At 43.5% G+C, this 12,974-nt stretch overlaps 1 protein-coding gene across 2 annotated transcripts in view; it reads left to right on the top strand.

Moving 5' to 3' along the window:
• The window catches only part of CNTLN (centlein), a 2,346,865-nt gene that overhangs the window by 1,852,496 nt on the left and 481,395 nt on the right, over nt 1–12,974 (top strand). For both annotated transcript variants that reach the window (XM_069625978.1, XM_069625977.1), the window contains exon 20: nt 10,851–11,054. In XM_069625978.1, the coding sequence (XP_069482079.1) occupies nt 10,851–11,054 (204 nt within the window). The remainder of the gene's footprint in view (nt 1–10,850; nt 11,055–12,974) is intronic.

Genomic DNA, 12,974 nt, shown 5'->3' with positions numbered 1-12,974 from the left:
TCCCCATACCTTAAGAAAATTGTGTAGCTATACTTTCGCAATTACTGATATTTACAGCAGGTTCCCCACTTAGATTGTCCAGCCTTTTTTTCACCAGCAACCATATATGGTGTTCAGCTGCCGTCATGACCATTTATTTTGAACCATACAAGGTGCTCCAAAACTGATCAGATGTATAATTAGATGTTTTGTGATAGCCCTTCTCATATTATCTGACAAGTGTTGTACTTTGTGGCAGCAGGTGCTGAGATGTTTCTACTGCCTGTTCACAAGAACGACCTAAGCGCTTATCCCTGATGATGCCCTGCCATGCCCCTGTATTTTCATAAACCGGCAACATTTCTAATCGTAAACACAGTATGAAGCGTACAAGTAAAGGTATGTGCAATCTAATTAGATATTACCGTTGTGTGTTTGTATTCATTCCCTGGGTTGAATACTGGGCATATTTTCGCGTATTTGCTAGATGCTCAATGGACTGTATACGGTCAAATTCCTTCGATTTTCTTTCAAAATCAGGAGCAAACACTTCACCCATTGTCCCCAGCAATTCTTTCATGCCAATATTCGTAGTGTTTCAGCACCAGGTTTTGCATATCATTAAATCTTGTGCTACGCGTGCAACTCTGACTGTATTGGTTCATTAAACCCAATAAACTTTCTTTGGGTCATTAAAATAAATGTTGGCCCAAAATGTACTCCAAGCCAGCTTCCATAATATGTGGAGAGAGATGTTAGGCGTAGCCCCAGATGGATAGCTTCCACAGGGACTGTAGTGGGTAACCCCAGAAAACGCCTTAGTAATTTCTCCTCTGGCCTTTTCAGCCAATGCACTGCCTCCTCCGGTAGGGTCTGCAAAGCATACACTATGCTAGGGAACCACTGACACTCTGTAAGCCATTCGTTTGGCTTCAGTAGATCTTCCCCCTTGCCTGTCAATGACATTTTTTAGTAGTAGGTATTTTGTCCATGTCGTTGTTATGGTCGCGTTGGCATGGCAAATACTACTAGCGTTGGAAGTTATATTCATACCAGGGTATTTATAAACCTCAACTTGTTCCAGGTGCTGCCTACCCAAACGCCAAATAAAACCACCCCCTCGTTGTGTCCCTTTTCCGATAGACATCATCTTAGCCTTACCAATGTTTATGTGGAGGCCACTTAGGTCCACATACTCCTTCAAGGCGTCAAGTGAGCATTGCAGACCCAATTGGGTCTGGTAAAAAACGACTGTGTCATCGGCATACCTAATACAGTGTAGCTTCTTATCACTGTATGCCGGGGGATAATTACGTGCAACTTTTAGGGCCTTAACAAAGTCCGAAACATATATATTGTACAGTAATGGTGCAAGTATGCAGCCTTGCTTCAGACCTATGTTAGTACGAAAAACCTCCATAAGTGCCCCTTCTTGTGACATCCCTGCCCTCACTACTGTGTCACTGTGGAACTTCTCCATAAAATACTGTACTGATGGGTCCAAACCCCTATCCCTCAATTTGATCCATAGTCGCCCTCTATCAACAGAATCAAAAGCAGAACTATAGTGAACGAAACACATGCAAAGTCTAGATCCAGGTTTCTGAAGCGTGTCGGAGATGAGGGTAAGAAGTACCCATATGGAGTCATTTGTATAGTGACCCTATCTGAGGCCTGTTTGTGTAGTGTCTAATAAGGCATTCGCATCTGACCACATGGTAAGCAACTCCAATAATAAGCGTGAGAATATCTTGGAGCTGCTGTCTAACATTGCCAAGAGTCTATAATTATAAGGGTAAGAACGTACCCCTTTCTTGTATACTGGTATAAGTATAGACTCCATCCATGTGTAAGGGTAGCACCTGGTCTCACACACATGTAGAAACAGGCCCCTCAGGAGGTCAGGCTGGTTTTGTGATCATTCTTGAGTATTTCATTTCACAACATGTCCAGCTCAATAGCCTAGAAGATTTTGACTTAATCATTATTGAGGCTATGTTAGCCTGGCGCATGTGCTGCCACACCAGGTATCTTATCTGGGATACATCGGGCAAACAGATCTGAGGGTTGGCTTTAGCCCAGTACGTGTTCTTAATATGGGCTGCCCAATTACTCTGTGATACCACACGTCACTGGTCTTGTTTTAGCAGATCTAAAAGTAAGCAGTAAGAACCAGAACTTCTTAGAGTCCTTAGTCATGAGCAGATTTGCTATAAAACGCCAATTAGTTGATTGTTCGCTGCATTTATGCTCACGTAGCCAGCTTTTATATTTAGATCTAGCTGGGGCTTTATATTTCTTTTTCCCTTCAATAGATGTTTGATTGCTTCTGCTGATTACTCGTAGTTCAGTGTTTCTTTCTCTTAGCTATCTCCAAGTCAAACAGCGTACCAGTTCTTCCCACGTGTGTTCCTCTACTTATTTGTTTTTGGACAGTTATGCCGTACCCATTTAACACTTTTTTCAATTTCCAGTTATACTGCTTGTGGAGATGAGGGTTGGTCATAATGGCAAATCTAAGGTTAGAGATTAAATTATTAATGTTGTGAATGGAGCACCGAAGTTTGTTTCCCTGGAAATTCACAGTGGGGTTTTCTCTCAAACATACCCTTTGCCGTTGTTTAGGTAGTTGGCAGTGTATACTGAGGGCAGCATGATTGCTAATATCTATAGAGCCCACATGCAGCTCGGGTGAATATTTCAACATAGCAGAGTTTACAAAAAAGAAATCTATACAGCTGCTGTACACGCCATTAATCCTGTTCTGTTCTGCACTGGTTCCATGCTGCTCAGAGTAACCACATGTAGGTCAAATTCTAGTAGAGCTTCCTGCCACGCCTGTCCCTTGAGCTGTGCAGTCAGGCGTTTACCAGCCTTAAGGGCAGGCTCATCCAGTTGTGTACAGTCAACATTAAAATCGCCTGTTAGAAGCACACCCGCACAGGGGTGTTGACGACACCATTGCCGAATCGTCTCTGTGACTGAAAGCTTAAGGGAATATGTGAGATCACCACCTGGAGGGTCGTACAGTGTGACTAACAACAGTAAACCGAAACTAAACAGCGTCTTTGTTAGTGTGGTACAGATCATATTGTTATGACCAAAAGTGTCTTGTAGTGCAGTTAGGTCGTATACTGACCTTGCTCCTATGTAGAGGCCACCCTTTGGATGTCCCTTGGTTCCGGGTATTGCTGGTTTAAAAATTACACTATATTATTATAGGTTATCGCCCTCCTTAATTCACCATTACCTGTCTCTTTTGTGACCGTATATGGGCCTGTCATCTGAGTTGAAGGGCAGGTTGAGGTGATCTTAGGCAATACTTACTTTCTTAGATTTAGCTATAAACAATTTACTCTTCAATATTTTCATTTTTGTTAATTGCTTTAAGAAGTCTGGAGAAGGCAGAGTGTTTAACATTTACTGTTCAATGCACAAAGCCACTGATGCCTGTTCCTCGGACTCAGCCGTCACTCTAACCGTGCCTGCCCTTTTTCCCTCAGACTCAGTAAATTGTGTGGCATCTAGGTTGATTACCATTGAGTATGGGGGGAGAGTAGGTTGCGCTGGTACCGATGGCTCTGAGCCAGGAATAGCGATTGCAGGTGTAAGCTTTAACTTTCGAACAGCTCCTGAGCTAGGAGACTTTCCCAGAGATCCATTAAGTTGCTCTCCATTCGACTTCTTTAGTTCTTTGCAGTTGTTAGTGCTCCTTCAGATGGTTACTGCCGATACTTTCCCCAGGTTTTCTTTTAACCCCTTTTGATCCTCTGCTATATTTGAGCACAGTTGAAACAGGGCCTCAATTTTTTACTCTGGGTTTTGAATTTTGTGAAGCAGGCACCTCTTCACTGGGGTCGATTTTCCCTGATAATCAGAATTTTATGGGGGGCTATCACAGTCAGTCACTATCACTAGAAGTGAATTCCGGGGACATTAGCAACTTTTCTTAATCATGTATGTCTGATAATGCAGAGCTTATTACGTTGTCGTGTTTGCCTTTTCCAATGCCCATAGAGTTCCTTCTAAAATGTATTCAGTGATTCAGAAGTGAACTGTTGTTATCTATGGCAGAGCTGAGTGAAAGATTTATCACACTAGTCGGTGTGTCGCCAATGGCTCCTCCGATCTCTAGCAGCACCGTGCCCCTCTGACCAGCTTCTGGCACAGAGCATGGTATTTCCCAAAAGGTTATTTTAGGTTGTAAAGAGTCGTGAAGGCCCAATCTATCTTTGGGGGGGGGGGGGCAGAGTATGAATGTTGCTTCGGTTTGGGGATACTGCAGTTTGTGAGTGTGGCTTCTTTAAACAAGTGTTTGGCTCCCAACCCAGATGGAAGATAACAAACCCTGGGGCACTCGGAAAAGAGAGTTAAGCGTGATCAAAGTCTCCTGCCAGTGGTGTATGCAAAATTGGGTCAACAGCTGTAGTAATGGCGTTGCCTGCCCAAATTTGATTGTAAAGTCTGCTTACCCTTTTCCGCCCAGCTCACGGCAAACCACGCGAGTCAGCTCTGAGTCCGTCTCTACTGGTAATTCTTCAGTGTTAACACTGGGTTGGATGGCGTGCCACCATCTCACCATCCTTCTGACCCTGAAGACACAAGACACACTGCAGCACACCGTGCGCACTCCACGCTCCCAGTGTGTATTTGTTGGATTTAGCCCACCTCAAGCAAGCAACGAAATGGAAAGCAGACTCCTCTGCAGCTCCCAGGGCATGTCCAGCAGGTAAGCAGGTCTCAGGACATACTGCAGCACATCGCACGTGCTCCGCACTACCAGTGTGTATTTGTTGGATTTAGCCCACCTCCAGCAAGCAACGAAATGGAAAGCAGTCTCCCCTGCAGCTCCCACAGCACGTCCAGCAGGTAAGCACGTTTCAAGACACACTGCAGCACACCGCGTGCACTCCCAGTGTGTATTTGTTGGTTTTAGTACACCTCCAGCAGGCAGCGAAATGGAAAGCAGACTCCCCTGCAGCTCCCACAGCACGTCAAGCAGGTCTCAAGACACACTGTAGCACACTTCCAACAACACTGCCAGCGGGTCCAAAACCTATATTTGTTTTATTTGTATTGCTTATATCACAAAGCTAGCTCGAGAGCAGCTTTACAAACGAAGGGTACCAGCATTGGGCTTGGCATTTTATACAGTAGCGCAGAATTGTTGGTGAAGGGAGGGCGGTATTTTTATTTAATTGTATTGGCAATGATTTGCAGTGATTTACCCGCGGCTGAAAGTACCGCGGACACATTTTCGTTCGCATGAGAAAGGTGCGAACTACCAAAAGTTTGCACCTTTCTCATGCGAACACACATACAAACTCACACCCACCCACACACACAACACACCCATAACACTCCCCTACCCCCACCCACACCCCCAGCACACCCCCACCCACACCCCCCAACATAAACAAACCCCCTTACCTTCATCTTCACGCTGGGTTCCTGCAGCGCCAGTTCCATTTCACTTCTGTGATCGGGAACCGGCGCTGCAGGGTCCTTTTCTTTTTTTTTCTTTTTTTTTACCGGAAGGCTGCGGGACACCCCTGCAGCCCCTGTTTTTTTGTTTTTTACAATGCTACCACCAAAGGTTCGAACTTTTGGTGTTCGAACCTTTGGTGGTATTATTTTTAGAACTTTTGGTTATTGCGACCATTTATTTTCGGTAAAATTGGCCTAGACCTTGGCAATTACTTTGCAAAGAAAGATTGGCTTACAATGCTACATGTTAATTTAACGCAAGGTTACATGCTCTATATTAAGATGGGTATAATGAAAATCATATATTAGCTGCTAAAGACTTGATGGTTTAGCTTATGACAGGGGCAGTGTTAGAGAGCTTACTCCTTGGCCAAATATCGAATCTGGTCCAAGTGGGCAGTAAGTGATTTGTAGGTGTATGCTTGACACTAAAAACGGCATCAGAATAGTCAATCTTGGTAGTAAAGTTTTGTTGAATTGACGCAACATCAGTGACAGTTTTTGTAAAAGGTAATTCCATAGCATCAACCTCGCTATAAGGACAGCCGATTGCTTTTAAAGCATGCAACAGAAAATATGAAAGAAGCGAGTGTAAATAAAAAAGAGGGTATCAAGGCTCCGAGCGTTGGCGTACACATTCAGGAGTTCTCCATGAAGTGTAGTTGAAGAGGAACATGTTCAAGCTGTTCCAGGAAGTAAATGTGCATGGAGCAAGGTGGATGTGAGCGGGTGCTAGTTTGGGGGGCAGTGCATTGAAGATTTCCATAGATGTGCAGGAGAAGCTTCATTCTGTCCTTTGTACTTCTTCAGTTTGGAGATGTTCAATTATCATAGATCTTAGCTGCCCGTTGTCCTATACTCTCATGTGAACTAAGCTGATCTTTTGGCTAGTCTGCTTAAATGAAACCTCTGGGAAGCCTGGAGTGCTGCATGCATTATACAAAACACCAAAAGGAACTCCATTTTAGTGTTGATTTAGGGACAAGTCATCCATGTTGAGCAAGACAATGAGATAAGCCTTTATTACTTAAGGCAACGTATTACCGGTTTTTGATTTGCAAATACTGTCCAAACCCACCTAAGAAAAATGTAAATGTAATTGGTGACATGTGTTTTGCTTTTATAGTAACATCAAATGATCAACAGCTACTCAAGACGTGAGCAGGGCAATTACTACAAGACAAATAGAACCTTTTGGTAGCATGTAGTGAAACACAGGGTAATCTGAACATAGAAAGAAATGCTTGGTAATCTCCATTGTTGCTCTGCATCCAAGTGTACTGAGAAAAAAGGGAGGCATTGGAGAAGAGCAGCTAATGCTGGAATTAGCCAGTAAATACACACCACCAGGGACAATGGTAAAAAATGTGAAAGGTATCCATGTGCCAATGTGCTTGTGGGTGTTGGGTCACAGGGATTTACACCATGCGCGCACCGCTGCCATTTGCATGTCCAGGTTTACTTCCACCATTAACCAAAAAAAGCAGGACCAAAAATCAAGAATATAAAATGTCACTTACCCAAAAAATACTGAAAATGATAATCATTGATTCCAAGCAACTTTATTGCATGTTAATTGTTAATTACCTGGTTGGCCTATGCTGCCCGTGCTCTACCTGGAAGATATAGAGCAACTTTCACAAGCATGAAAAGCACAACATGATCAGATATACCAGTGAATATTGATAGTGTGATTCCAGTTCTTGGCATTTTAAGGTGTGACTTTGACATCTACAATTTTTTCATTTCATAAAGCCACCGATATCAACTCCAAGGTGTTAGTCACCCCTCTTTGTTTTTCCCCCAATATTCCACCTTTCCCCCTCATTTTTACAGCGTTAAATGCGAGGGGTCAGAAATGAGAGACAAACACAAAGTTGAAATGTTCACAACATATGTCATGTTTATTAAAAAATAAAAGTGGTATGGGATGAAGGCCTATCTGACTCTAGCCTAACAAGAATGTTCTCCCTCATTCAGGCTGCAACCAATTCCTCTCCTGCTGCAACACAGTGCATAGCAAGACGCACCATTTTTAAATCTCGCACACAGCTGAATATTCTTTGAATTCTGCATCTTTGGCTTAAGGTTGTTCCTATTCCACATTGACTCTTCTCTCCTCTTCTTCGTCTCAGTACCATAGGTATTATGGGAATTGAAGTCCATATATATTTTTTTTCGCTTTGAGTCGATGCTTTAATGCTGCATGTTTTACAATGACTTCAATGTAGTATTATTTTTAGCAGTTCGTTAAATCTTCTGCAACAGCCCTACCGTTTTTGCCTTTCTTATGCCTATTTTCCCCAAAAATGTGTGATTACATTTTGACCAGTTTCTCACGCCCCACAATATTGTCCAAAATGTTGCAGTTTGCCACAAAATTCAATGATTCTCCACATGTATTGTGTGCCGAGGATAAACTCCAGACGCCTCTTCTGATGATTTGGAAGAAAACCAGAGAAACATCCTTTACCATAAAGACTCCTCAAATCTCTCTAAATACGTTAATCAGAATAATTCTGAAAGAGAATGTGATAGCTCAGTGGGAACATGGCCTGCTGCGAGTAAGTGGGTTCCACCAACACATCACAGGTTCAGGTACCTTTGGGCCAACTGTTGCTTTGGTACCCTGCTTGACCAGGAGGTGCTGTGGGCCTCTGAGCATCTACACCTGCTTTGTTTTTTTATGTTTCATTTAGATAATTTTTTATTCGTTTTCAACTGGATACTACATAAACAATTCAACAAACCCCCCCCCCCATGCCCCTCCCTGTACCCTCACACCCGTCCCCCCACCCCCCTGGATGGCGGACGCCTTGAATTCATCTTTTAGTGTTCTCTTACTCAGGCTATAGTAGGTTCAGGATACAAATCTTATGCAGGCTCCATTGTAGCATGTAGTCGCTCTGCAGATACGTCAGGATGATGCCCCAGTTCGAGCTGAAATCTTCTGGAGTTCCCTGAATTTTATATGTCATCCACTCCAATGAAATGAAGTTCCAGACTTTCTGAAGCCATTGAAATTGAGTTGGGGGATCTTTCTGTTTCCAGAGTTGTGCTACTGTTAGCCAGGCCGCTATAATCAGCAATATGCCTTTCTGCTGCATTTTGGTGTGCGTTCTCTGAGTCGGGTTTCAGAGACCTGCCATCCAAACCCTATCCTCTAGGGCCCCTGTTCCCTGCCCCATTTTCCCTACTTGCTCTTTTACATCCTTCCAGAAACCAGTAAAGGCTGGGCAGCTCCACCATATGTGTTCCCAATCGCCCCGTTGTTGGCAGCCACGCCAGCAGTTCGCATTAAAGGTGGGGTAGATGGTATGCAGTCTTTAGGGGGTGAGATGCCATTGAAGAACGATCTTTTGCCATGTTTCTCTCTGTTGTATAGACTGCGCTATTTGTGGAATTTTATGCCTCTCTATAAGCCAGAGTCAACAACAAGTGCGTTAGTTGGAGGTAATGGCACTCTTCTTGTGGCTTTAGTCCCATCTCCTGGAGGCATTCCTGGAATGTCCTGATCGCTGACCCCCTTGAACATGTCTCGAATCTTGGTGTATCCCGCTTGCCTCCAGGTGGTGAAAGCGTTGCGGTCCATCCCTTGTCGAAAGTCTGGATTTCCAAACAGCAGTGTAAAAGGCAACGGGTAGGTGGTCAGCTTCCCTCATTCGACCACTGTGTCCCACGCGTCTAAGCCTGCCCCCAAGACTTTGCTGACTTTGGTGTTCGGGTACCTATATCTCTTGTCTCTCCAGAGTAGATTTGAAAGAGGGGTGCCAACCACTGCCTCGTCTTGTTTCGCCCCGGTGAGCAGGGGGGTGTGTGCCACCCACTCCTTTATTACTCGTATTGTGCTGCTTCGTAGTACTTCCTAATGTGGGGAAATGACAGTCCACCTTCTTGTATCTGTGCGGTTAGCGTTGTCATAGAAATTCTTGGCTTCTTGTTTCCCCATATGTATGCCAATACCATCTTATTTAATGAGCTGAAGAATGTTTTCGGTAGCTTTATCGGGAGCGTCTGGAAATGGTAGAGGAGCTTCGGTAAGATGGTCATTATGACCGCCGCCAAACTGCCACACCATGAGGTGTTAAGGGGGTTCCATTTCTCTAGGGTCGCCTTCAGCTGAGTTAGCCGGCTCGGAAAATGTGCTGCATATAGCTGTAACACTAATGATGTCAGTTTAATTCCTAAATAGGTGATGTTGTTTGCAGCCCTTTTCATGCTGGAATTGCGGGACAGTTCTTCGGGGTCCTTGGGGTCCATTGTTAAGTTCAAAATCTCTGACTTGTGTCTATTTATTTGGAGTCTGGATATGGTGCCAAACCTATCTAGTTCCCGAAGCAGTGCTGGGAGTGACTGGTCTGGGTTTGTCAAGGCCACAAGCATATCATCTGCGAAGGCCATTTGATGCTCTTCCCCTCCCATATGTATGCCCTGGATCTGATTCTGCCCATGTATTTTCACAAGCAGGGGTTCCAGATACAGGGTGTAAAAAAGGCGTGAAAGCGAACATCCCTCTTTGGTGCCTCTAGTTATCGCCACACTGGAAGAGAGGAGGCCATTTATTGATAACCTTATCGATAGAAATGTATAATTGGCCTTTATCATTCGTATGTAAGATTGCCCAAGTCCCATACGTTCCATCGTGGAGAAGAGTTGCATCCATTCGACTCTGTCAACCGCTTTTTCGGCGTCCAAAGCCACTAGTATCGCCTGTATGTTTGTGCGTTCTACCTTTTCTATGAGGTGGCATACCCTCCTCATGTTGTCTGCTGTCTGTCCCATCGGGATGAAGCCTGCTTGTTCTGGGGCCACAAATGATGTTAAGTGAACAGGGAGTCTGCAGCCAGTATCTTGCTGTCTATCTGTAGTAGGTAAATGTGTTTTGTATTTTTCTTGTCATCTTTATTGTCTGCATTGATGTTACAGGGGTTGCTGTGAAGGATTACCCATTTACTGCCTCCATTGCATCATGTAGTAGGATGCTCTCTCAGGCCCCTAAAGCTCACCAGTCACCCCTTGCTGCTGGGGCCACAGTGACTTTGTCACAAAGTGCTTGATTCCCATGGTGTGGATTTCTGGACACCAGTCCTTCAAAATAGGGGATTACTGCATGTACAGCGCAACCCAGATAAACTTAGCTCATATAACAGTGTGGTATGAGCTTTAGATTTTGAATAATTACTATTTATACCAAATTTGAAGTCCTCAGTGCTTTTGCGCTGAACCTACCCGTGTGGCTGGGGTAAAAGTTGCATGATGCTTAAGCTGAAGGAATAAGAATGACAGCGCTAAGCTTTTAAAATGAAAAATATTAAAGCATGGCTATTTTATTTGACACTGGTTTTCATTTGAAATTTGTTCCTTTTTATTTCTCTGAACGTTAGAAAATGACATCTGACCTGGCGTTAATTCAACGGGAGAAAGAAGATCTGGAGAAAATAGCAGATCAGCTGAGGGAACAGTTGACCCAAGCCAAACTTTCCACAGAAGTGCTATGCCCTGCAACATCTAGTCAGATCCACGCTATTCCTGACACAGCTTCAAGGGCTGTAGATTTTGAAGTAAAGCAGCTACAATCTAAACTGAAGGTAAAATAGTACCATGCATTTTTAGGATTGGAGTTTGATGAAGCAACGAGGACTTGTACTATTAAGTAATATGTCAAACCAATTTTTAGAAGAATTTGTACAAAGTTATTTCTACTTTAAAACATGTAAATATTCCTACTTTAAAACATGTTAACATGGCATATGCATATTATTTTATGGAAATACTTGCCAGCACTGCCAAAGGCACTGTGTTTGTTTAACAAACATCTTTCAGTGGATATCTTCACCTCAAGGACTCTCCTGCAGAAAAAGCTGTCTGGGCCTCTGACTCTGTCCTTGGTCACTATGCTTCCAGGTCCCATACCCACGTCTCCCATGCAAAAAGCTGTTTCCAAGGTTTGGATCTATTTTACCTAAAACATTTGACCCAATCACATTTGATTGAATTTATTTGACCTTTTTTTTGGTCTAAAATGCGGGGGGAGTCCACCCCCAACCCCTCCATCCCCCACTTCCCCTCAACCTAATCTATACCCTTACCCACCCCCATATATATATTTAATAAAATTTGACCGAAAAAGAGTTAAACAAAAATTAGATTAAATGTTTTTAGGTCAATTAGGCTAATACTGTTTCCAAGGAGTTCCTATATATCTTTTTCCTTACAGGGGAAGGAATTATTTACAATGTTAGTCATTTGGATCTGTTTTCAGGGAGCTTCAGGCTTCCTCGAGGCTAAGGGTGCTTCCGCGTGTGGCTTTCTCTGGCTCTGGGGAAGGGGGGGGGGGGTGTTCTTTTGATCCCAATGTGGTATATGCAAGCTCTCTTGAGCCTGCCTGTGACTGTACCGTCCATACTGGCAGGGGACCTTGTTACATAATCTTTCAGATAAATTGCCATTTTGGAATGTGACACATATTCTTGGTAAGAGCTCCCCAGAAGGAGCGGGCACATTTTCAACTTGATGATAACATCGTTTTTCCGTGTTGGGTTTAGCTATTTCTGTTTGAGAGAAAGTTACTAAGCGAGCAACACCCTATCATTCCCAAATGCTACATTATCTGTTTAGTATGCTTTGTTCACCACAGTGGGCAACCCCCTCAGTCACCTAATCCAGCCCCCACTACACACAGCATGGACCTCTAGACTATTTCCTTGCCTGCAGATGCTAGATTCTCTAGTCAGTACCAGAAGTTAGCAGGTTGTCTAAGAAGTCATTGATTTCCTAGTAGTACATTGCTACTTTCTGTCCATCTTTTGGCCACTCGATATACAATAAATGCAGTTCATAAGATGTATTGAACATGGTAGAGTGAGACAAAGCAGTAGTATAGTAAAGATGCCGTTGGCGAACAACAATATCAATGAGCACGTATTACAAAGACTGAATTGCAAAGCGCCATGAATGGTACAAGGGTAATTACACACATCACCAGGTTGTGTACTGAGGAGGGGCCAGATCATTCCACTAGAAGATGTAAGGACAAGGTTAAAAGAATGGCGATTGAGGGTCCTCAAGCCATGGCCAAAACAAAGATGAGGGTCTGACAATGATATTGGTAGCCTATATGTGATTTGCAAGTCAAAGTGAAGTGCAAGCTTTATAAGTTAATGTCCTACACGTGAGAACAGTGAAAATGCATGTTCCACTAGAATTAACCCCATGACCATAATGACAATTCCCTGATTACTGTGGGAAAGGGTGGGTTTTGACATTGTGGAGCGAGGAAGAACTCAAGGATGCAAACATATTGCATTGTTTTAATAGATTGTGTATCCAGATGGGTAGAAATTCTCTGTGTACAGAACATTTGCACTAAAGACTTGATTAAAAGTTTTTTTTAAAGTACGTTTAGGAGAGAAGGGTATCCCACAGTACTGGTGACAGACAGTTGAGTCCAATTAGTCTCTAGGGAATGTGAGAAACCCCAGGGTATTATCACTTTTGGATCCTGACCT

This window comes from Ambystoma mexicanum, chromosome 6p (assembly GCF_040938575.1).
Source record: "Ambystoma mexicanum isolate Mex_15411 chromosome 6p, UKY_AmexF1_1, whole genome shotgun sequence".
NCBI classification, from domain to species: domain Eukaryota; kingdom Metazoa; phylum Chordata; class Amphibia; order Caudata; family Ambystomatidae; genus Ambystoma; species Ambystoma mexicanum.
The sequence above is the reverse complement of the archived record's forward strand: the minus strand, read 5'-3'. Positions and strand labels throughout refer to the sequence as shown.